This window comes from Coregonus lavaretus (genome assembly GCF_964263955.1).
Source record: "Coregonus lavaretus genome assembly, chromosome: 24".
In the NCBI taxonomy this organism is placed as follows: Eukaryota; Metazoa; Chordata; class Actinopteri; order Salmoniformes; family Salmonidae; genus Coregonus; species Coregonus lavaretus.
Window position 1 is genome coordinate 4,799,695 of NC_140011.1, and position 26,076 is coordinate 4,825,770.

General features: G+C 42.7%; 1 protein-coding gene across 1 annotated transcript; it reads right to left on the bottom strand.

The window, feature by feature from the left end:
* Positions 1-497: 497 nt before the first annotated feature.
* LOC311099781 (outer dense fiber protein 2-like) lies at positions 498-25,170 on the bottom strand. Its single transcript, XM_084140527.1, has 18 exons — positions 25,057-25,170; positions 24,651-24,764; positions 24,264-24,437; positions 23,941-24,131; positions 23,202-23,349; positions 22,842-22,967; positions 22,434-22,508; positions 22,206-22,277; positions 21,986-22,102; positions 9,095-9,280; positions 5,831-5,940; positions 5,523-5,658; positions 5,029-5,139; positions 4,648-4,911; positions 4,359-4,459; positions 2,318-2,480; positions 1,807-1,932; positions 498-1,604 (listed from the first exon to the last, which is right to left on the bottom strand). The coding sequence occupies exons 1-18, from the start codon at positions 25,159-25,161 to the stop codon at positions 1,434-1,436; spliced, it is 2,490 nt and encodes an 829-aa protein (XP_083996653.1). The 5' UTR covers positions 25,162-25,170; the 3' UTR covers positions 498-1,433.
* Positions 25,171-26,076: the final 906 nt, after the last annotated feature.

Sequence of the window (26,076 nt, forward strand, 5' to 3'; positions counted from 1 at the left end):
TTAATGACTCCAACCTAAGTGTATGTGAACTTCCGACTTCAACTGTACGTAGCCTCAGACCACATTTTCGGATCAAGCATAAATTGGCTTTAAGAGACATCGAGTTAGGTAATCTCTGCAACCCAGAAGAACCAAATGTTGTGTGACCTCAGGCCAGCTACTTGATTTGGGTCTGGAACCGGAGGATGTGATGTTGGGACTAGTGTGAGTGGCGAGAAATGGGTAGTTATTATATGCAAGGTGATTTGTAGTTGACTGCAATGCAGTCGATGTTGAACAGGTCAGGCGTCTATACATTCAATTCCATGCATTCGTGCATAACAAATACCATGCATAATACTCTTGAATACTATAATAATCTTAGCTTTTTTGTACAATATTTCACAAAGAAATTATACATTTGACAAATTTCCTTGCCTTTTATCTATATTCAAGTGGATGATGACACTAAAAGAGTGTAGGCTATAACCAGAAAGAAATAGAGGAAGAATATTCTTGATGACCTATCAGATTGCTTTATTGCAACTCAATACACTTTCAAGGTATATAAAATGGTAATTACAAATATATCTCCTATTTCATAGTTAAAGCACAAATATTTAAATTATTGACAAGAGCACAACTCCTTCACTGTTGATTCTTCTCATGGGTATCACATTTTAGACAGATACTGACACAAATAAACAGCAAACAACCCAAACTAAATCATTGGTTTCATTGATATGGCCTTGTTTAGCAGATAGCACCAATCATTAGCCTGGGTACCAGTCTGTTTGTGCCATCAAGCCACTCCTTGTCATGCCAAACATGACAAGGAGTTGACATGATAGCACAAACAGATCTGGGACTAGGCTAACCAATCATAGCACCATTGGAACAATTCCGTAATATGATAAGATGAAAAATAGACAAGCTATATATAACACTAATGCGACAAGGTTGTTGGACAGCTATGGTTTGGTACATTACATTTGTTAGGTGGGTGGCTACATGCTGCTGTTCAGTAGGGTACAGTACAGAATGATACAGTATGCTGAGACATCATTAACAGTAGAGGTGAAAACATAATGGAGTCAGAAGGACGTGAACGACTATAGGACAACTGTAACAATTAATGCAGACAAGCTGGAAGTAAAGTCTGTGTAAAGTATTGATGTCTTCAGACAACACTTTCTTGAAACATGTGATACATTGTAACCATATTGATATTATATATATTGATATATTGTATAATTGTAACATATACACCCTGAAAATCAACATTGAATATAGATGAAACGAGCACTCTGAGTATAGACCTGGATAAATATGTGTGTGATCGAAGAGAATCTTTGGGGAGAGTTCCCTCAAATGGTTTGTGTTTATGTATGTGTGTGCGTGCATAATTGTAGGTGTGTGTGTGTGTGTGTTCTGAGAGAATCTTTGGGGTCCCCTCAGATGGGAGAAGGGGCCCGCAGAGTGCTGGTGAGGGCGGAGTCTCCGAACACGTTGGCGTAAGAGGCTTTGAGGAACTGGACGTAGTTCTGCAGACTCCTGTTGGTGCTGTCCGACTGCTCCAGGCGATCCTTCACATCCTGAAGACGGGACTGGTACCGCCGCTCCGCCTGAGGGAGGCGCAGACAGATAGACAGACACACCACAGCATCATCAATGCTATTATAAAAATGTAATATTCTTTGATTTCTAAAGTGTGTGTGCCAGGATGAGTATTGTCATGATTCACTATGTCTTTGACCGCAATAGGTTTAAGAGATTATAATCAGAGTTTACGATAGAGATGTGTATTTCTAAAACACTCCCCCTCACCTCCTCTTTGCTGCGGCGGAGGGTGGTGAGTTCTGTGGCGGTCCTGCTTAGCTGGGTCTCCAGTTCCACCACCTTGGACTGGGTGGAGCGCTCTTTCGTGACCGCACGCTCCCGGGTCTGGGACACCTAATACAATAATAATAATATGCCATTTAGCAGACACTTTTATCCAAAGTGACTTACAGTCATGCGTGCATACATTTTATGTATGGGTGGTCCTGGGAATTGAACCCACTATCCAGGAGTTGCAAGCGCCATGCTCTACCAACTGAGCTACAGAGGACCACCTATACACCAGGACTGAGATACTCCATCAGACAGAGCAACTGACAGGGAAGAAAATGACAAAGTCAGTGTAAACTAATGTTGTTCTGTGAGTATTCACAGTGCTAAAACTTAAAACAACCAAATCACTCAATTCAATACTCGCATCTCAATTTCCCACCCAGCTATTCCCCAGGTAGCCAATCCCCAGCCCCCCTCTCCCCATGCCTTGAGGGCCCAGACAGACCTGGCGTCGGGCGTCATCCAAGGCCTCCTCCAGCTGGCGGGTCAGGTGCATGCACTCGCGGGACTTCTCCTCCAGCCGGAGCTGGTTGCCATGGATGGTCTCCTCCCGCTTGGTGATCACCCCCACCAGGTCCCTGTTCTGACAAGTGGCCTCCTCTAGCTTCCTGTAAGGGAGAGACAGGATGGGAAGGAGGGATGGGCTATAAGACCCAGGTATGTTCACACATACACACACCACACAAACACGGTATACATAACACACACACAGGAGGTCACGTATCCGCCAGGCCACAAACTAACAATGTATGAGCTCACTGTACTGTAAATTGGATAAAAGAGTCTGTATATATTATGTATCATACTACATACAGTGAGGGAAAAAAGTATTTGATCCCCTGCTGATTTTGTACGTTTGCCCACTGACAAAGAAATGATCAGTCTATAATTTTAATGGTAGGTTTATTTGAACAGTGAGAGACAGAATAACAACAAAACAATCCAGAAAAACGCATGTCAAAAATGTTATAAATTGATTTGCATTTTAATGAGGGAAATAAGTATTTGACCCCCTCTCAATCAGAAAGATTTCTGGCTCCCAGGTGTCTTTTATACAGGTAACGAGCTGAGATTAGGAGCACACTCTTAAAGGGAGTGCTCCTAATCTCAGTTTGTTACCTGTATAAAAGACACCTGTCCACAGAAGCAATCAGATTCCAAACTCTCCACCATGGCCAAGATCAAAGAGCTCTCCAAGGATGTCAGGGACAAGATTGTAGACCTACACAAAGATGGAATGGGCTACAAGACCATTGCCAAGCAGCTTGGTGAGAAGGTGACAACAGTTGGTGCGATTATTCGCAAATGGAAGAAACACAAAAGACTGTAAATCTCCCTTGGCCTGGTGCTCCATGCAAGATCTCACCTCGTGGAGTTGCAATGATCATGAGAACGGTGAGGAATCAGCCCAGAACTACACGGGAGGATCTTGTCAATGATCTCAAGGCAGCTGGGACCATAGTCACCAAGAAAACAATTGGTAACACACTACGCCGTGAAGGACTGAAATCCTGCAGCCCCCGCAAGGTCCCCCTGCTCAAGAAAGCACATATACAGGGCCGTCTGAAGTTTGCCAATGAACATCTGAATGATTCAGAGGAGAACTGTGTGAAAGTGTTGTGGTCAGATGAGACCAAAATCGAGCTCTTTGGCATCAACTCAACTCGCTGTGTTTGGAGGAGGAGGAATGCAGCCTATGACCCCAAGAACACCATCCCCACCGTCAAACATGGAGGTGGAAACATTATGCTTTGGGGGTGTTTTTCTGCTAAGGGGACAGGACAACTTCACCTCATCAAAGGGACGATGGACGGGGCCATGTACCATCAAATCTTGGGTGAGAACCTCCATCCCTCAGCCAGGGCATTGAAAATGGGTCGTGGATGGGTATTCCAGCATGACAATGACCCAAAACACACGGCCAAGGCAACAAAGGAGTGGCTCAAGAAGAAGCACATTAAGGTCCTGGAGTGGCCTAGCAAGTCTCCAGACCTTAATCCCATAGAAAATCTGTGGAGGGAGCTGAAGGTTCGAGTTGCGAAACGTCAGCCTCGAAACCTTAATGACTTGAAGAAGATCTGCAAAGAGGAGTGGAAAAAAATCCCTCCTAAGATGTGTGCAAACCTAGTGGCCAACTACAAGAAACGTCTGACCTCTGTGATTGCCAACAAGGGTTTTGCCACCAAGTACTAAGTCATGTTTTGCAGAGGGGTCAAATACTTAAATACCTCATTAAAATGCAAATCAATTTATAATATTTTTGACATACGTTTTTCTGGATTTTGTTGTTGTTATTCTGTCTCTCACTGTTCAAATAAACCTACCATTAAAATGATAGACTGATCATGTCTTTGTCAGTGGGCAAACGTACAAAATCAGCAGGGGATCAAATACTTTTTCCCCTCACTATACGCACACACACACACACACTGTTTACTGTTCAGTGTGCTATGATATTGGCTCTGGAATGGCCGCAACCGTCTGACCTCTCCAGACTCTCCACACGGTGTTGCAGCTGTTTGTTCTCCTCCAACAGGACCGAGTTTTTCTGTCTCACCAGCTCCACCTGGCTGCCCTGCTGTTCGACCTAGACACAAAACATCAACCATTGTACTATTATTATCATATTATTAAATTGATAAAGCCACAGTTTGGAAGATGTGCATTCCATCACATTGTGTGTACAGCACACATACACCCCCCCCCCCCACACACACAAACACTTTCCCCACACCCCACCCCACCCCACCCAAACATTCCCCCCAACCCCCACACCTTCATGCGCAGGTCAGCCAGGGTGGTACTCAGCTCAGTGTTACATCTCTCCTGGGCGTGTTCTCTGTCCTGAGCTTCTTCCAGTAGGACCTCAGAGCGCCGCAGTGCCTCAGGAAGAGGCTCTAGCTCCGTCAGCCGGCCCAGCAGCTCCCTGCGCACCACCTCCACTTCGCTCTCCAGCTGGTCCCGGACCTGCCGCGCCTCTCGCTCTGCTTGTCCCAGCCTGGCACAGCACTCGTCCGCCTCCGCCCTTGTCTTCACCACCTGGGTGGTGGGTAATGGGTAGCATTACACAGAAAACACATTCTCCTTTCGGCACATTAAGAGTCTGTATGTGGGTACAACGTGTGTGCATACCTGTGTGTGTGTGTGTGTACTTACCTGGGTCTTGTAGCTGTCTACTAGGCTCTCGTATTGCTTCACAGAGGCTTTGACGTGTTGTACCTCTGACTGGGACAGAGCCAGCTTCTCCTCCACTGCAGACAACATGGCCTGAAAGAGGGGAACATATGCCTGTCAGCCTACAGTACAGAACTGTGTGTGTGTCCAGAATAATCTGACCACAAATCCATGTTATGATGCAATAAAGCGATCCAATATCTGGTCGGCTAAATCTATGGATAATTAATTACTTTCAAATCTTTGTAATGTACTGGAACCAGAACCAACCTATTTGGTACCGGGTACAAATGTAATTCTTGTAAATGAAGAAAGGACCACATAATGGGATGGTTTCCCAGACACAGAGTAAGCCTACTCCAGTATGCTCAATGAAGAATATCCATTCAAAGTGATTTTTAGTCCAACTAAAATGTATCTGTGTCTGGGAAAACTGGCCTAATAATTCCAAGTGTTAGTCCATTGTCACCACTGACCTTGAGGCTCTGGTTCTCTAGCTTGGCGTGGGTGCCCTCTGTGGTGAGGCTGTGCAGGCGGTCCAGGAGCCCCTCTCTCTCAGCCCGGGCCTTGTCCTCTGTCCCATGGAGCTGCCCTGTCAGGTCTGACACTCGGCTGCACACACAGGGTATGGTCAGGATGATAAAAATTGGATTATAAAAGGTTTTTATGTCAGCTGGGCTTTAGCTTAGACCATAAATGTACAATTTGACCATATTCATGATTGTTCTAGATGCTGTGTTCCCTCTTATTCTGAGAAAAACTGAAGCGACTCTCTTTCTCTCACCTGTTGAGGACTGAGACCTCCATCTCTAGCTGAGCCTTGTCCTTCATTTCCTGGGCGTGGCGACCACGCCAGTTCTCTGCTGCTGATAGGGCCTCTACCATCTGGTTCTCCTGTGTAGGTAGCAACATCATCCAATATATTTGAAAAGTATTTAATCCTGGTCCTGGAGAACTGCATGGTACATCTGGCTGTAGTTCTAGCCCATTACTAACAAACGTAATTCGACTAATCATCAAGCAGTTCTTCTGTGGGACATCTTGTTCCTAAGTATTGATGGGTTTGTTCCATATCATTTAAGCAAGCCATGACACCCACCATCTCAGATTGTTCTGAAATCGTTTCTGTAGTTACACTGAACAAAAATATAAATGCAACAATTTCAAAGATTTTACCGAGTTACATTTCATATAAGGAAATCAGTCAATTAAAATAAATTCATTAGTCCCTAATCTATGGATTTCACATGACTTGGAATACAGATTGTGTACAGATCCTTGTGACATGGGGCCATGCATTATCATGCTGAAACATTAGGTGATGGCGGCGGATGAATGGCACGACAATGGGTCTGGTCACGGTATCTTTGTGCATTCAAATTGCTATTGATAAAATGCAATTGTGTTCGTTGTCTGTAGCTTATGCCTGCCCATACCATAACCCCACCACCACCATGGGGCAGTCTGTTCATCAGCAAACCGCTCGCCCACACAACAGTTGAAACCGAGACTAATTCGTGAAGAGCACACTTCTCCAGCCTGCCAGTGGCCATCGAAGGTGACCATTTGCCAACTGAAGTCATTTGCGACGCCGAACTGCAGTCAGATCAAGACCCTGGTGAGGACGACGAGCACGCAGATGAGCTTCCCTGAGACGGTTTCTGACAGTTTTAGCAGAAATTCTTCGGTTGTGCAAACCCACAGTTTCATCAGCTGTATGGGTGGTTGGTCTCAGACGATCCCGCAGGTGAAGAAGCCGGATGTGGAGGTCCTGGGCTGGTGTGGTTTGGAAAATTTCTGGGATCTTTTATTTCAGCTCATGAAACATGGAATCAATACTTTACATGTTGTATTTATACTTTTGTTCAGTGTAAAAACAGATAAGATTAGCATTCCTGCAACATTGTTTTGTTGAAATATAATTTGATCTAAGTGAAATTAAGCTAGTTGGCCATATTAATGTATAGGATAACGTTCAATAAATATAATACCTAACATCCAATTTTGGACAAAATAAATGGTCAAAAGCCACCCACACCAATCCCAACCTAACAACAAGTATACAGTATCACTTCTCTATGTCTGACAAGTAGTATGGAGCTGCGGCTTGGCGTATTGTTTCTTCATCCTATGTAATGCATTCTCAGTGAATTTAGTGATTTTGTCCCCCTGTTCAGAGAAATTAGTAATTGAAGTTGTTAGGTTGATGTCCCAGCCTACATCCTGATATTACCTGGTTCTGACCACTAGATGGTGGTGTTCCTGCTATTAGGTGATAAAAAAAAAGGTATAATCCCCCAACCTCCCCAAGCATTACAAGCATATCGCTACAACCGCAATAACATCTGCTAAATATGTGTATGCGACCAATAACATTTGATTTGATCAGTTAAAGGGATAATTCACCCAAATTACAAAACGGCATATTGGTTTCCTTACCCTGTAAACAGTCTATGGACAAGATGACAGCAACCCATGCAAATCCAATGCAAGTCAATGGTACCTACAGTGCATTCGGAAAGTATTCAGACCCCTTGACTTTTTCCACATTTTGTTACGTTACAGCCTTATTCTGAAATAGATTAAATTGATTTATCCTCATCCAGCTACACACAATATCCCATAATTTATTAAAAATAAAACACTGAAATATCACATTTACATAAGTATTCAGACCCTTTACTCAGTACTTTGTTGAAGCAACTTTGGCAGTGATTACAAGCTTGGCACACCTGTATTTGGGAGTTTCAAAGGTCCAAAGAACACATTGGCCTCCATCATTCTTAAATGGAAGAAGTTTGGAACCACTAAGACTCTTCCTAGAGCAGGCCGCCCGGCAAAATTGAGCAATCGGGGGAGAAGGGCCTTGGTCAGGGAGGTGACCAAGAACCCGATGGTCACTCTGACAGAGCTTCAGAGTTCCTCTGTGGAGATGGGAGAACCTTCCAGAAGGACAACCATCTCTGCAGCACTCCACCAATCAGGCCTTTATGGTAGAGTGGCCAGACGGAAGCCACTCCTCGGTAAAAGGCACATGACAGTCCGCTTTGAGTTTGCCAAAAGGCACCTAAAGGACTCTCAGGCCATGAGAAACAAGATTCTCTGGTCTGATGAAACCAAGATTGAACTCTTTGTCCTGAATGCCAGGCATCACGTCTGGAGGGAACCTGGCACAATCCCTACGGATTGGTGGTGGCAGCATCATGCTGTGAGGATGTTTTTCAGCGGCAGGGACTAGGAGACTTGTCAGGATCGAGGGAAAGATGAACAGAGGAAAGTAAAGAGAGATCGTTGATGAAAACCTGTTCCAGAGCTCTCAGGACCTCAGACTGGGGCGAAGGTTCACCTTCCAACAGGACAACAACACTAAGCACACAGTCAAGACAACGCAGGTGGCTACGGGACAAGTCTCTGAATGTCATTGAGTGGCCGAGCCAGAGCCCGGACTTGAACCCGATTGAATATCTCTGGAGAGACCTGAAAATAGCTGTGCAGCGACGCTCTCCTTCCAACCTGACAGAGTTTGAGAGGATCTGCAGAGAAGAATGGGAGAAACTCCCCAAATACAGGTGTGCCAAACTTGTAGCGTCATACCCAAGAAGACTCGAGGCTGTAATCGCTGCCAAAGGTGCTTCATCAAAGTACTGAGTAAAGGGTCTGGATACTTATGCAAATGTTATACAAAATAAAAAATAAAAAAAACTTTCAGAATGCACTGTATATTAACTGAATATTATATGAATTCTATACATTAAAATTGCCCATTTGGATGCAATCAATTATCTTAATTTCTCAGAGATCAAATTATATTTCAACAACATTATGTTGCAAGAATGCTAATCTTATCTGTTTCTAACAGAAATGATTTCAGAACAATCTGAGATGGTCGGTGTCGAAATCCTCTTTCTTTTGCTTTTTGAGGTGAAACGACCCTGATCCAAAGGTCAGTTTTTGTACCTCTTTTCCACCGCTTAATAATAAGGATTAGACAGAACTGATCCTAGACCTGTTCTAAGAGGTAGGTCACCATCTCCCTTCTTCCACCTACCATGTCCAGTAGCTGGGCGCTGAGCTGCCCGGCGGTGTCTTCGCTGCGCTCCGCCCGGTGTTTCTGGGCCCGCGTAGCCCTCTTCAGGGCCTCTTTGTCGGACTCCGCCTGAAGTTTCAGACCCCGCAGCTGCTCCAGCAGGTGATCCATCTCTCCCTGCTGCTGGTTGGCCGCACGCTCCAAGTTCTGGACCAATCAGAAAGGAGTGGATAAAAAACAGGAAGACATTTTGTTTGTAGCCTCCACCACCAACCACCAACCCCCAACCCCACCCATCCAATATGTCTCCCCTACAACCACCTACCCACCCACCCCACCTGGAAACCATGTTTTCCACTCATTTACATTTTAGTCATTTAGCAGACGCTCTTATCCAGAGCGACTTACATTTTTCATACTGGCCCCCCGTGGGAATCGAACCCACAACCCTGGCGTTGCAAGCGCCATGCTCTACCAACTGAGCTACAGGAGGCCTTCCCATCCCCCCCAGTACCCCTTACCCTTGGGCCTGAAAGCAACAATTATAATAATTATAATAATAATGAAAATAGCTACATACTGTATACTTTGTTTGTATGTTTGGGCTTCATAGATTGTTCATTTGTATGTGTTGGGCTTTAGCTGAGATTATTCTTTACATAGTCAAGTGTATTTTTTCCGGCCTCAATTGTTTTTTGACATTCATTCTCGCTGTCGATATTCTAATATTGTAACTTCTAATAGTAACGGTATCCACTGGCGAATTGGGAGAGAATGAGATGATTGCCATCTAAGAGCCAACATATTTTTTGCGGCAGTGCTACCTGGCAACAGTAATTGTCTCTATGATTTATTGTGAGATTCAAGGAGCTATCATCGTTAAGTAACATAGTAGATGCAAAGCACTGAATATTTACAGTTGAAGTCGGAAGTTTACATACACCTTAGCCAAATACATTTAAACTCAGTTGTTCACAATTCCTGACATTTTATCCTAGTAAAAATTCCCTGTCTTAGGTCAGTTAGGATCACCACTTTATTTTAAGAATGTGAAATGTCCGAATAATAGTGCAGAGAAGGATTTATTTCAGCTTTTATTTCTTTCATCGCATTCCCAGTGGGTCAGAAGTTTACATACACTCAATTAGTATTCTGTAGCATTGCCTTTAAATTGTTTAACTTGGGTCAAACATTTTGGGTAGCCTTCCACAAGCTTCCCACAATAAGTTGGGTGAATTTTGGCCCGTTCCTCCTGACAGAGCTGGTGTAACTGAGTCAGGTTTGTAGGCCTCCTTGCCCGCAAACACTTTTTCAGTTCTGCCCACACATTTTCTATAGGATTGAGGTCAGGGCTTTGTGATGGCCACTCCAATACCTTGACTTTGTTGTCCTTAAGCCATTTTGCCACAACTTTGGAAGTATGCTTGGGGTCATTGTTCATTTGGAAGACCCATTTGCGACCAAGCATTAACTTCCTGACTGATGTCTTGAGATGTTGCTTCAATATATCCACATAATTTTCCTTCCTCATGATGCCATCTATTTTGTGAAGTGCACCAGTCCCTCCTGCAGCAAAGCACCCCCACAGCATGATGCTGCCACCTCGTGCTTCACGTTTGGGATGGTGTTCTTCGACTTGTAAGTTGACCCCTTTTTCCTCCAAAAATAACGATGGACGTTATGGCCAAACAGTTCTATTTTTGTTTCATCAGACCAGAGGACATTTCTCCAAAAAGTATGATCTTTGTCCCCATGTGCAGTTGCAAACCATAGTCTGGCTTTTTTATGGCGGTTTTGGAGCAGTGGCTTCTTCCTTGCTGAGCGGCCTTTCAGGTTATGTTGATATAGGACTCGTTTTACTGTGGATATAGATAATTTTGTACCTGTTTCCTCCAGCATCTTCACAAGGTCCTTTGCTGTTGTTCTGGGATTGATTTGCACTTTTCGCACCAAAGTACGTTAATCTCTAAGAGACAGAACACGTCTCCTTCCTGAGCGGTATGACGGCTGCGTGGTCCCATGGTGTTTATACTTGCGTACTATTGTTTGTACCGATGAACGTGGTACCTTCAGGTATTTGGAAATTGCTCCCAAGGATGAACCAGACTTGTGGAGGTCTACCATTTTTTTCTGAGGTCTTGGCTGATTTCTTTTTGATTTTCCCATGATGTCAAGCAAAGAGGCACTGAGTTTGAAGGTAGGCCTTGAAATACATCCACAGGTACACCTCCAATTGACTCAAATGATGTCAATTAGCCTATCAGAAGCTTCTAAAGCCATGACATCATTTTCTGGAATTTTCCAAGCTGTTTAAAGGCACAGTTAACTTAGTGTATGTAAACTTCTGACCCACTGGAATTGTGATACAGTGAATTATAAGTGAAATAATCTGTCTGTAAACAATTGTTGGAAAAATTACTTGTGTCATGCACAAAGTAGATGTCCTAACCGACTTGCCAAAACTATAGTTAGTTAACAAGAAATGTGTGGAGTGGTTGAAAAATTAGTTTTAATGACTCCAACCTAAGTGTATGTAAACTTCCGACTTCAACTGTATATTCATGCACTTCGAAAGGAATTTTGTAACTTTGTCCCAGAAGCATTTAACTGCAGGGCACTCCTACATCATATGAAGGAATGTGCCTACCTGATTTATGGGACACAGTGAACAGTTGGGAGTTTTCGTAAAACGTTTCCTTGGTGTTAAATACAGTCTGTGAACAAACTTAAAATGTATAAGTAGATGGTTCGGATTACAGGATGCCAAGGTCATATTTATTTATAGAGATCAGTCCTTTTGGGAGCCCAGAAAATGTATTTATAAATCCCATCATTGGATGGTTCCGTAGTTGGGCTTCCCAAGGGACTCCATAGGCCAGCATAGCTGACCTAAATTGTAAGTATAGAAAAAAGGAGTTGCCTGGTAATGTGTACTGAATGTGTCTTTCAAACCTTGAAATGTTCTCAAACCATTACTGTCCATCAGTGGAGGCTGCTGTTTGATACCATTCCATGTACTCCATTCCGGTCATTATTATGAGCCGTCATCCCCCCAGCAGCTTCCACTGCTGTCCATGATATTGGCAAGGATACGGATTCCACATTTGGACCATTGGGGGGATGCAAAAGGCATCCAGACTGGAAGGCATTATTGTGAAATATTGGAGTATGGGCATGCCATTTTGATTCCCAGTTAAGTATTTTAAAATGTTTAAGCCAAATAGAGATTGTGTGAGCAATAATAGGAACAAAGCATAGTTTACATTGTTTAAGGCATATATCAGTGAAGACCACCTCTTCCAGGGCAATAGGAAACGCCATATTTATCGCTATACTCAGCCAGGGGGCGGTAGAATCATGTCAAAACCAATTTAGGATGGGACAAAATTCTAGTGCCTGGAAATTCAATTTAAAGTTTGGTACGGATAGTCCTCCTACATCTTTGTAAGTTTGTTCATTTTATCCGGGATCGCTTACTTTGCCATATAAATTTCGAAACCACACTATGGATTTTTTCCCAATAGCCAGAAGGGGGAGACAAGATTACAGAAATTCAGCAATGGAAATACAGGGCATTCGGAAAGTATATACTCCCGAGTGGCGAAGTGGTCTAAGGCACTGCATCGCAGTACTAGCTGTGCCACTAGAGATTCTGGTTCGAGTCCGGGCTCTGTCGCAGCCGGCCGCGACCGGGAGACCCATGGGCGACGCACAATCGGTCCAGCGTCGTCCAAGGTAGGGGAGGGTTTGGCCGGCAGGGATGTGGATTCGTTTCCCACGGGGGGCCAGTATGAATAAAAAAACAAAACATGTATGCATTCACTAACTGTAAGTCGCTCTGGATAAGAGCGTCTGCTAAATGACGTAAATGTAAAATGTATTCAGACCCCTTTACTTTTTCCACATTTTGTTACCTTCCAGCCTTATTCTGAAATTGATTAAATAGTTTTCCCCCCTCATCAATCTACACACAATACCCCATAATGACAAAGCAAAAACAGGTTTTTAGAAATGTATTTAAAATAAAACATTGAAATATCACATTTACATAAGTATTCAGACCCTTTACTCAGTACTTTGTTGAAGCACCTTTGGCAGCGATTACAGCCTTGAGTCTTCTTGGGTATGACGCTACAAGCTTGGCACACCTGTATTTGGGGAGATTCTCCCATTCTTCTCTGCAGATCCTCTCAAGCTCTGTCAGGTAGGATGGGGAGCGTCACTGCACAGCTATTTTCATGTCTCTCCAGAGATGTTCGATCAGGTTCAAGTCTGGGCCACTCAAGGACATTTAGAGATTTGCCCCAAAGCCACTCCTCCTTTGTCTTGGCTGTGTGCTTAGGGTCTTTGTCCTATTGGAATGTGAACCTTCACCCCAGTCTAAGGTCCTGAGCGCTCTGGAGCAGGTTTTCATCAAGGATCTCTCTGTACTTTGCTCCGTTCATTTTTCCCTCGATCCTGACTAGTCTCCCAGTCCCTGTGGTTGAAAAACATCCCCACAGCATGATGCTGCCACCACCATGCTTCACTGTAGGGAGGGTACCAGGTTTCCTCCAGAAGTGATGCTTGGCATTCAGGCCAAAGAGGTCAATCTTGGTTTCATCAGACCAGAGAATCTTGTTTCTCATGGTCTGAGAGTCTTTAGGTGCCTTTTGGCAAACTGCAAGCGGGCTGTCATGTGCCTTTTACTGAGGTGTGGCTTCCGTCTGGCCACTCTACCATAAAGGCCTGATTGGTGGAGTGCTGCAGAGATGGTTGTCCTTCTTGAAGGTTTTCCCATCTCCACAGAGGAACTCTGGAGCTCTGTCAGAGTGACCATCGGGTTCTTGGTCACCTCCCTGACCAAGGCCCTTCTCCCCCGATTGCTCAGTTTGGCCGGGCAGCCAGCTCTAGGAAGAGTCTTGGTGGTTCCAAACTTCTTCCATTTAAGAATGATGAAGGCCACTGTGTTCTTGGGGACCTTCAATGCTGCAGACATTTTTTGGTACCCTTCCCCAGATCTGTGCCTCGACACAATCCTGTCTCGGTGCTCTACAGACAATTCCTTCGACCTCATGGCTTGGTTTTTGCTCTGACATGCACTGTCAACCGTGGGACCTTATGTAGACAGGTGTGTGCCTTTCCAAATCATGTCCAATCAATTGAATTTACCACAGGTGGACTTCAATCAAGTTGTAGAAACATCTCAAGGATGATCAATGGAAACAGGATGCACCTGAGCTCAATTTCGAGTCTCATAGCAAAGGGCTTAAAAACCTGTTTTTGCTTTGTCATTGTGGGGTATTATGTGTGGATAGATGAGGATTTTGTATTTATTTAATTCATTTTAGAATAAGGCTGTAACGTAACAAAATGTGAAAAAGTCAAGGGACCTGAATACTTTCCGAATTTCATTTTGACAATAGATATTCTGCCGGTTAAAGCAACTGGAATGTTAGTCAATCTACTGAGGTCAGATTGAATTGATTTGAGCGTTCTGTTAAAGTTTCTGGCAATGGATTTATCTAAGGAAATATATCTATTCCCAAAACATTTTTATGGGAAACTATTGGGATTCCATAAGTAGAGATGGAGTCTTGAGAGGCATTAGGGCAGATTTGGTTACATTTATTTTGTAACTTGAGAAGGAGCTGAATTTGTCTATGATCTTCAAAGAGTTTGGGAGAGATTGATATACATTGTCTAGATAAAGTAAGATATCGTCGGTGTAACTGTATCACATAGAGGCTCAGACTAAATTAGAGGAAAAACAAAAAGAAATGTAGAAACTTATTCAAGAAAGATCAAGTGTAATATATTATAAGAATAAAGCAAACTGGATGGAATATGGGGAAAAATGCACAAAATTATTTTTTAATCTTCAACATAGAAATGCTACCAAAAAGAATGTAATGAAACAGGTTACAAATGACGGAGTCACCCATGATTCACCAAATTATATTTTGAAGGAGGAAGCAAAGTACTTTAAGCATATGTTTTCGTTTCAGTCGCCTCCATCTCCTCTAACTGAAGCTAATTGTAGGGATTTCTTTTCTATTAATAATGCAAAATTAACAGCCATACAGAAATACTCATGTGAAGGTGAAATTACAGTGGAGGAACTTCTGGATGCAATTAAATACTTTAAGTCCAGAACAATTCCAGGGTTAGATGGCATACCAGTCGAGGTATACCAAACCTTTTTTGATATACTCAGAGGACCGTTATTAGCATGTTTTAACCACTCCTGTGTAAATGGTAGATTATCAGACACTCATGAAGAAGGTCTGATTTCATTATTACTGAAACAGGATACAAGTGGGAAATATAAAGATCCAGTCCATTAAAAAAATTGGAGGCCCCTTTCACTTCAGTGTTGTGATGCAAAAATTCTAGCAAACTGTATAGCGCATAGAATAAAAAAGGTATTGTCGGACATTATTCATTCTAATCAGACAGGTGTTTTACATGGACGATACATTGGAGATAATATAAGGCAAGTACTGGAAACAATAGAACACTATGAAAAGTCTGGGAAACCAGGCCTGCTATTCATAGCAGACTTTGAAAAGGCATTTGATAAAGTACGACTGGAGTTTATATATAAATGCCTGGAGCATTTCAATTTTGGAGAATCTCTAATAAAATGGGTTAAAATCATGTATAGTAACGCTAGGTGTAAAATAGTAAATAATGGCTATTTCTCCTAAAGTTTTAAACTTTCAAGAGGAGTAAAACAAGGTTGTCCACTATCGGCATATCTATTTATTATGGCCATCGAAATGTTAGCTATTAAAATCAGATCCAACAATAATATCAAGGGATTAGAAATCCAGGGCTTAAAAACAAAGGTGTCATTGTACGCTGATGATTCATGTTTTCTTTTAAATCCACAACTTGAATCCCTCCACAGCCTCATAGAGGATCTAGATACATTTTCTAACCTCTGGATTACAACCAAATTATGATACATGTACTATATTACGTATTGGATCACTAAAAAATATAATCTTTACATTACCATGTAGTTTACCAAGAAAATGGTCTGATGGTGATGTGGATATACTCGGAATACATATCCCAAATGAAATAAATGATCTCACTCCAATACATTTTAATAGAAAGTTAGCAAAAATAGATAAGATCTTGCTACCATGGAAAGGTAAATACCTGTCTATTTGTGGAAGAATCCCCCTAATTAACTCTTTAGTATTATCCCAGTTTACCTATTTGCTTATGGTCTTGCCTACGCCAAGCGAACAGTTTTTTAAATTATAGGAGAAAAAAAGATTGCATTTTATTTGGAACGGCAAGCCAGGCAAAATTAAACGGGCCTATTTATATAAGACTCCATCTCTACTTATGGAATCCCAATCGTTCCCCATAAAATAAAAAAATAAAATAAATTAAGATATCGTTGGGATATAATGAGATGACGTGATCCGTAGAATTGAGCGATATTGGTATAATTTCTTTCGATTGTTGAATTGCATGGGCCAGGGTCTCCATAGACAAAAATAGCAGAGGTGAGATGGGATCACCTTACCTGCTACTCCTAGTTAGTCTGAAAAGAACAGAGCCGGTATTGCTTGTTATTACTATGGCTGAGGGATTGGCATATAGTACTTTAATCATATTAATGAAATTGGAGCCAAGTCCCATATGTTCCAAAACCAACAAAAGATATGACCATTCTAGTCTACCAAAAGCTTTTTCTGCATCGAGAGATAAAACTGCCAAGGAGCTTTGGTTTCTGATAAAGCAAGTAAAATATGTACAGTAATAGACAACAGAGGTTATATATGAGGATAACCCGCATTAGTCCAGATGTACCAATTTGGGTAAGTACATTTCGAGATAGTATGACAGAATTTTTGAAAATAGTTTAATATCTGCTACCTTTTAAAAATGTAAACGTTAACAGTGCTGTATTTACTTACATCCCTTACAAATTAACCTTTGTGAACGACTGTGTTAATAATTTCAAGTAACAGTGGACCTAATTGGTTCCAACATTTTAAATAGACCTCAGGAGGAATACCGTCACAACCAGGTGATTTGCCTTTATTCATGTTATCCAATGCCCCTTTGAGTTCATGGAGAGAGGTTTGGGCTCTCAGCAAGCCGGCTTCCTCAGTTGAGAGAAGAGCAGTCCTTTTATCTTTTAAAAAGGACTTGATCTGGCTTGGTGTGGATTTACAATCAGAGGTGTAAAATTCTTTATAGAAACGGGAGAATCTTTGGTTTATTACCTGATTCAGATTCGTTGCAATATCCACTAATTGATCATTACAGCAAAGCTTGTTGGCCAGTAGATGACTGGGTCAATTACCATGGAAGTAATGGTTGAGTCCAACTCGATGGATGGCAAATTCTGCTCTCTGTCTTATTAATAGATTTTGTTCTATCTTGACTTTGAAGAGAGTGGTCGCTACCTGGTCTGAAAAAAGTGTTTGATGGGAACGCTCTAACGTCGTTAACAACTTTTCCAATTCTGATATCTTCTTTAATTGTGATTTATTCAGCCCAGATGCAAATGCAGTTGCAATGTTTTTAATAAAACCTTTGATGGCGTCATCGACAGAACATTTGTTAATCATTATGAATTCACTCAATTCAGTTTCAAATTGTTCACATAAAGTAGGATTTTGTAGTAAGGAAACATTAAAGAGCCATCTTGTGGATATTGATATTTAGACATTTGTATCTGGCAGTAATAAGCATGATGATCAGATAGGCTCATATGTCGAAGGAGTAGATAATAGTACAAAATCGATTTAGGATAATGTTTTGTGCCTGTTTGAATAGAAAGTGTACTCTTTAGCTTTAGGGTTATGAGCTCGCCAAGCATCAATGATATGAAGAGTGTTTGATCCAATATTATAAAGATTGTAAATTGTATGAGAGAGCGAGGAAAGCCATGTGTTCGTAGTATCACGAGTGAGTACTAGAAGGTCAGTGTGCCAAGATAAATTGGGGGGCCACTGGTGCTAATCTTAGGAATGGTGCGTGATGAAATGTCATGACTAGTGTGCCACACGAAACCAAGGAAAAGAATGATATGGGCGTAGTTGAGTGACAACTCAATTATGGTTAGCAACTGGATAAGACAAAAGTAGACTGGAAGAGCACTATATAGGCTGAGAGAGAGTCTATGTAATTCAGTCACATGATAAGAGGCAAAGCACATTCGTCTTATTATGTGATCCAGTACTGAATAAATGTAGAGTCAAACTTCCATCTGAGTGTCTCCTGCTTTCTCTTACATCCTGCACTTCTTCATACCAGAAACTCATCATACAATCAATGAAGTTATAATCAGAGAGAATATGTTGGAGTCTTGGTTGCCTGTAGATTGTAGTTGGTCTTATTAGATTTGTCCTGCATGTCCAGAATGGCATTCATGTCTGTCCCAATAACCAGTTGGAATTCATTTAATTCTAACAATATGCTGTCCAGAGAATCAAAAAACGTAGGATCATATACATTTGGAGCATACACATTAATAAAGGCAATTTTCTTTCCATTATGGATACATTTAAGGAAAGTGATTCTGCCTTCTTGGTCTTTGCCTTTACCAAGGATGGTGATTTTGAGTTTCTTATGTATCATTATGATTACACCCTTAGTTTTGTTTGGGGCTGATGAAAAATCTGCCAGTTTGTACAAATGCTTCTCTATTCTATGTGTGTCCTTTATATTAATATGGTTTCTTGCTAGAATATCTAGACAGCTGGAACGCTTGATAGGAATATTAAGGGCTTTCAAATTCCACGAGAGAATAGCTAGAGTTGCCATTGTTTTTCTAAAATTTAATTGTTATCTTTTGTGTTGATAAGCCCAAGGATGTAAAATAGAAAGCAGGACCCACAGCGAAACCCACCCATTGGTCACTCCCCATCCAATAGACCCTCTCTATAAATTGTTCCCCTTTCCCCCCACTTCCCTGCTAATAGGAGGATAGCTGTAGGATCGATACAGTGGGGAAAAAAAGCATTTAGTCAGCCACCAATTGTGCAAGTTCTTCCACGTAAAAAGATGAGAGAGGCCCGTAATTTTCATCATAGGTACACGTCAACTATGACAGACAAAATGAGAGAAAACATTTCCAGAAAATCACATTGTAGGATTTTTAATGAATTTATTTGCAAATTATGGTGGAAAATAAGTATTTGGTCAATAACAAACGTTTCTCAATACTTTGTTATATACCCTTTGTTGGCAATGACACAGGTCAAACGTTTTCTGTAAGTCTTCACAAGGTTTTCACACACTGTTGCTGGTATTTTGGCCCATTTCTCCATGCAGATCTCCTCTAGAGCAGTGATGTTTTGGGGCTGTCGCTGGGCAACACGGACTTTCAACTCCCTCCAAAGATTTTCTATGGGGTTGAGATCTGGAGACTGGCTAGGCCGCTCCAGGACCTTGAAATGCTTCTTATGAAGCCACTCCTTCGTTGCCCGGGCGGTGTGTTTGGGATCATTGTCATGCTGAAAGACCCAGCCACGTTTCATCTTCAATGCCCTTGCTGATGGAAGGAGGTTTTCACTCAAAATCTCACGATACATGGCCCCATTCATTCTTTCCTTTACACGGATCAGTCGTCCTGGTCCCTTTGCAGAAAAACAGCCCCAAAGCATGATGTTTCCACCCCCATGCTTCACAGTAGGTATGGTGTTCTTTGGATGCAACTCAGCATTCTTTGTCCTCCAAACACGACGAGTTGAGTTTTTACCAAAAAGTTCTATTTTGGTTTCATCTGACCATATGACATTCTCCCAATCCTCTTCTGGATCATCCAAATGCACTCTAGCAAACTTCAGACGGGCCTGGACATGTACTGGCTTAAGCAGGGGGACACGTCTGGCACTGCAGGATTTGAGTCCCTGGCGGCGTAGTGTGTTACTGATGGTAGGCTTTGTTACTTTGGTCCCAGCTCTCTGCAGGTCATTCACTAGGTCCCCCCCGTGTGGTTCTGGGATTTTTGCTCACCGTTCTTGTGATCATTTTGACCCCACGGGGTGAGATCTTGCGTGGAGCCCCAGATCGAGGGAGATTATCAGTGGTCTTGTATGTCTTCCATTTCCTAATAATTGCTCCCACAGTTGATTTCTGAAAACCAAGCTGATTACCTATTGCAGATTCAGTCTTCCCAGCCTGGTGCAGGTCTACAATTTTGTTTCTGGTGTCCTTTGACAGCTCTTTGGTCTTGGCCATAGTGGAGTTTGGAGTGTGACTGTTTGAGGTTGTGGACAGGTGTCTTTTATACTGATAACAAGTTCAAACAGGTGCCATTAATACAGGTAACGAGTGGAGGACAGAGGAGCCTCTTAAAGAAGAAGTTACAGGTCTGTGAGAGCCAGAAATCTTGCTTGTTTGTAGGTGACCAAATACTTATTTTCCACCATAATTTGCAAATATATTCATTAAAAATCATACAATGTGATTTTCTGGAAAAAAAATTCTCAATTTGTCTGTCATAGTTGACGTGTACCTATGATGAAAATTACAGGCCTCTCTCATCTTTTTAAGTGGGAGAACTTGCACAATTGGTGGCTGACTAAATACTTTTTTTCCCCACTGTATATCATCCATTGTTCATTAATTGGCATGTTATCATCACTGTGTAAATGTCCTGGACCATAGGCAATATAATTATAACAAGTTCAATGCTCAGCAATAATAGTAATATTGCTCCTTGTACCCAAACATGAGGGGTGTCCTCAATGTCTTATGCTGAGGGCAGCATCATAGTCATAGGCTATTGATAGCATTCCTGAATAATGAGCCAGTTATGGGGTTCCATCTGTCAGCTTGTCCCCTTGTGTGTTGGGTTTGATGTGCTTCTCGAAGTCTTGAGCTTCCTTGGCAGAGGAAAACGTGTGTGTTGTGTTCTGGAAGGTCAAGATGAGTTTTTACGGGTGGATGAAGCCGCATCTCAGGTTTAGCTTGCTTAGCTGGGATCTCACCTCGTTGTAGGTCTCCTTCTGTTTTAGCAGTTTGGCACTCAGGTCTAGGTAGATGCTGATCCTCTTCCCTGCATAGGTCAGACCCCCGGATTCCACTGCAAGGTGAACAATTCGCTACTTGACTTCAAAGCTTTGGATCCGTACATTCCTCCAGCGAGAGCCGTTGCGGAGTTGACCCGTGTGGTGTGCAATGTTAATCAGCAGAATGGGACCCAGCTTCTCCTGCCCAAACAGTTCATAGAAAAGATTGCTCATGAAGGAAGTTGGGTTGCCCGCTTCCACACCAGTTTCAAGTCCTATGACCCACACATTGAATTTACGGGAATGAGTTGAGTGATTCCGTTTGATCTTTTAAGAGTTTGATTATCCCTTCCAACTTAGCGCGTGCTGTTTCCAGGTCATGGAGTCACACCTCTGTCGCATTGGCTGTCTTCTCCAGACTTTCCACTTTAGTTGAATAGGTATCCATTTTAGCAGTGAGCACTGCCAATTATTCATTTACCGGTTTTAATTGTAAATCAAGGGCAGAGGTAATCTCCTCATGAACAATCTCTTGTATAGTAGCGGCCAGCTCCTTCTGTTGTCTGGTGTTGAGAGCCGCCATGTTCCCACAGTTGAATTGTGGAAGGACAAATTCTAGCAGCTGGAGTGTAATAGACCAGCTAATTATTTCTTGACACACAATGAATGTCCCACACCTTAATATTAAGGTTCGGTGTTGACACGTTTTAGGAAATAAGTCTGTTAATTCAGAGTAATTTGCAAAAGAAAGCTACAAAAAATGCCACACGTTTCAATGTATGCCACCGGAACCAGAACTCACCATTACCTTATTTCTCATATTTGTATCTTATAACTTTTTTTACAATGAGCCACAGGCAAAGTATATAAGTATAGCAAAATTAAGCTGCTCCAGAGCAAGTTGAATTGTGTCCAAATTGAAGCATATAACATGTCACTCTACCTTGATTTGCACAGCAAGGCGGTTGTTGTCTGCCTCTTTGCTGCGCAACTGGCTCTGCAAATGGGCCCGAGTAGACTCCAGTACTTTAGACAGCTCGCCTGTGGTCTTAGCATTCTCCTGGAACAACAACAGAAAGCAAATAAATTCAAATAATTCTATATTTGTTGAACACGCTGTTAGTGTGTGGGATGTAGCCTAAAATACTGCAACTATATTTCACCTTCTCAGTGTCCATAAGTGTAGTCAGTTGATTAACCTCCCTCTCTTTCTCTTGAAGTTTCAAAACAAGATTCTGTGTGAGGAATGATACAGAAATGTAGGTCAGTACAACCTTCTTCTATTCATCAGCCGTCCAATAAGCACAAACCATTTTGAAGAGGACATTTTGGGGATTCATGATTCACAGAATATTTTGCTGACTGACAGTGGCTTATTTAAAGAAACACACCGAGTTTTCTGCCTCTGTGTCCGTCAGCCTCTTCAGAAGTACATCTTTCTGCTCTGACATCCTCATGGATTCCATCTGTTTAAAAATAAAAAAAACTGCCACCACCACCACAACAGGTAAAAGTGCAGCTATAAGAGGCTCTTATTTCAGGCCACAACATGATAAGATTGTGAGTTCTAATTGGCTTGCTGCCTCATCCTGCTTCCGAACGTCCATGGTTATTCATCATGTCAGCATTTTCACCATCCTGGAAGTTGTTGAAACTTAGGGGTTCAAGTAGGGTTAGGGTTCAGGATAAGGAAAGTCGCTTACTTTGCGAATCAAGGCCGGTGTTATGGATAAAAGTGAGTTGCTCTACTCTGCTTTATGTTAGTCTGCCCTCTACTGGCATGGAGGGTGAACCTGTACCTCACGTCCATGCTGTTCCCTCAGTAGGTGGCGGAGAGTGCGGTTGGTGGACTCAAATGTTTCCAGTTTCTGGAGCAGCAGCTCCTTCTGACGCGCCAGGAGAGAAGACTCAGACCCCGACATCCTCTTTTCCAACCAAAATAAAGCATTTCATATATCAACACCTACTGTATATCCTTGAGGTTACACCTACCATATGCATTTTGAAATATATTGGTATCTTTGCATGGTTGGGGTCAATTCCATTTCAATTCAGTCAACTCAGGAAGTTAATTGATATTATCTCTGGAAATAACAAATGGTCTGTGAATTGGCATTTTAATGGTATTGACCCCCAACCCTGTCGCTGCCGACACTCACACTGGTGCTGGAGCTCCTCATCTTGGTGATGGTCTCTCTCAGGGCTGACACCTGCCTGGCAGCGGCCGTCCCGTCCATCTCTGCCTCCATCAGCTTCTTGAGCAGAGTGTCCTTCTCCAGCTGCATCGACTCCATAGACCTCTCCAGTCTGGACAGGGGGGTTATGGCAGACGCAACAGGAGAGAGGCAAAGGGATGGAAGATTTTGAATAAGGGGCACAAGATAAATAATGTTTTATAGTTTCACGTTTATTTAGCACCGCTGTATATTATTAAGTAGGACAATTATATTATTTAGCATGAGTCACTGGGGGCTGTTGACAACTTAATTTGCAACTTCTGACAATAATCAGATTTGATGAAAAACGACCAAATAGGCCATAGTGTGACAGCCTGCTAGGACTGTTGATGGGTTAAAGGCATCTGAGAATCAAGGCTCATTACAGTCATGAGAAGTTTTACTGGAGTCTGGCCTAGTGCTAGCGCTGCAGACTCCTGACTACACTTACCTGCTGGCGACGGGGTTTGAATCCCACCTAAGCCTTTCCTTTCTGTCTGCCACTCTGTATCTGTCGCCCTATCTACTTTCTGACTAAGACTGTTCATAAAATGTATATTTTTTCAAATACAGGAAGTAAAAAAAAGTTATGAGAAGTTGAAGTTGGAACGTTAGGAAAACAAAGTAAATTAAATACAATTTGAATTAACTATGGCTTCAAGTGTGTCTGTCTGGGCCATACCTGCTGGTACAGTCTGTCTCCTCCAACATCTTCTCCATGGAGTGGCGCAGGCGGGAGTTTTCCCTCTCCGTGACCTCTAGCTCCTTGGCCACCTCGGCCAGCTCCTCCTCCTGCTCCTCGATGACCCGCCGAGAGGCGCTCAGCTTCTCCGACTGGCGCTCCAGCAGCTGCTCCTTCCTCCGCAGCTCCACCTACACAGGCATGTACATACATACACACACGCACAAACACACACTTAGAAAATAAATCAATGTATCAATGGGTGAGGGACTAGGGGAACATGTGGAACCGGTCCTAAGGACAATTAAATGGGAGGGACAGACCTCACTCTTCAACGAGCTGACCTCAGTCATCAGGCTGTCAATCTTCCTCTCATACTGGTTGATTCGTCCATGCAGCACTTCCTCCTCCTCTGACGACAGGTCGGCCAATCGCAGGGGAGAGTGGGAGGTCTCGGGCTCAGGTAATGGTGTGATCTCCAGACAATGAGTCGGCCCCTAAGACATGGACAGGTTCAGTGACCACAGACTCTGGCTATATGTATTCTTCTGATCCATTTTATAGCATATTATAGAAAGTGTTGATAGGAAAGTCTTGATATGAGTGCTTTCATAAGATATTGCTTTAATAGGTGCAGTATGAATACATTGCATTAGTGGAAATGAGATAAAACAACAGATTAGATAAAAGGAGTGAATAGCATGTCAGACCTCCCATTTGTAAGAGGCATCCCGCACGGAGGCCTTCCCAGGCGGTATCCATGGCACCCGTGTCTTCACCTTTGCAGTAGGTCGCAGGTTCCCTCCATCACCCTTGGTCTTGCCCTGCAAAGCAGACAGCATGAAACTCACAAGGGAGACACATTTAGGCCTACATGTATTGCATTCATGTCCAGGTAAATCGAACAGTTTTCACACAAGCAGGGTATACAGTATTAGATAGCATAAGAGAACGGAGGATATATTCAGAGACCTTTGGAAACAGTGTAGAACGTATTCTCTGCTCTTTTTGTATCAGTTCAGCACCTAAGACACTGAATCAGAACTGCATTGATATGAAACTAGGACATTTAATTAACTGCTTCAAATGTGTTTTCCTGAAAAGGGTTTTCCCAACCTGTGGTGTCCTGGAAAGGCTACGGCTCTTCTTCACATGCACGTGTACAGGCGTAGTCTCATTCACATGCACATGTAGGGGCGGTGAGATTGACCGGGTCCTCATTGCTTTTTTCTGTAAAAGAGCAGTGAGTCAACTAGGCAAAGGCCACAATATAGGCTCCCCCTTCTCCCTTTGCACACCTTCAAACAAACTCAACCAAAGTCATATCCAAGGGAGACTTTTTCAAAGGGAGACTGAATCATATGCACTGTTAGGAACAGAGTAAATGGTGCAAAGCAGGACTTGATAAGGGACAGATTCCCTGGTTCCTTCATCAAACACAAACATAGAAATGAAAGGGGGAGGAAGTGTGAACAAACAGGTTGGTTGACTGTCAGATGTGAACTGGCAGCTGATATGTAGTGATCATTCAAGTCAGTCCTTGTTTACAGTGTAGACAACGCATGGCTGGTGTATCATTTTACCTGGGTGATATACAATTACTAGATCAAGAGCGGACTGGCTGGTTCAATTTTAGCCTAGTGGGCCTGTCTAACTTGTTAATTTTTGTGCAAAATTATAATTATCTGGCTAACAGTGGGGGCTGGTGGGAAAATGGGCCTGTGTTGGGGCCTCGAGGAAAAAAATGGGCTGGTGTGTTAGAAATACCAGAGGCGATTTCTGGTCCCAGTCTGCCCCTGACTAGGATCATATGTCAGAGCAGTAGCAAAAAATACTTTTTGTGGATGAAGGCTTGGCAGGAGCATACCAGCCAGCAGCATACCATCCTGCATCCTACTGCTGGCTTGCATCTGAAGCTAAGCAGTGTTGGTCCTGGTCAGTCCCTGGATAGGAGACCAGATGCTACTGGGAGTGGTGTTGGAGGGCCAGTAGGAGGCACTCTTTCCTCTGGTCAAATAAAAAAATATCCTAATGCCCCAGTGCAGTGATTGGGGACATTGCCCTGTGTAAGGTGCAATCTTTCGGATTGGACGTTAAAACAGGTGTCCTGACTCGCGGTGGTCATTAAAGATCCTA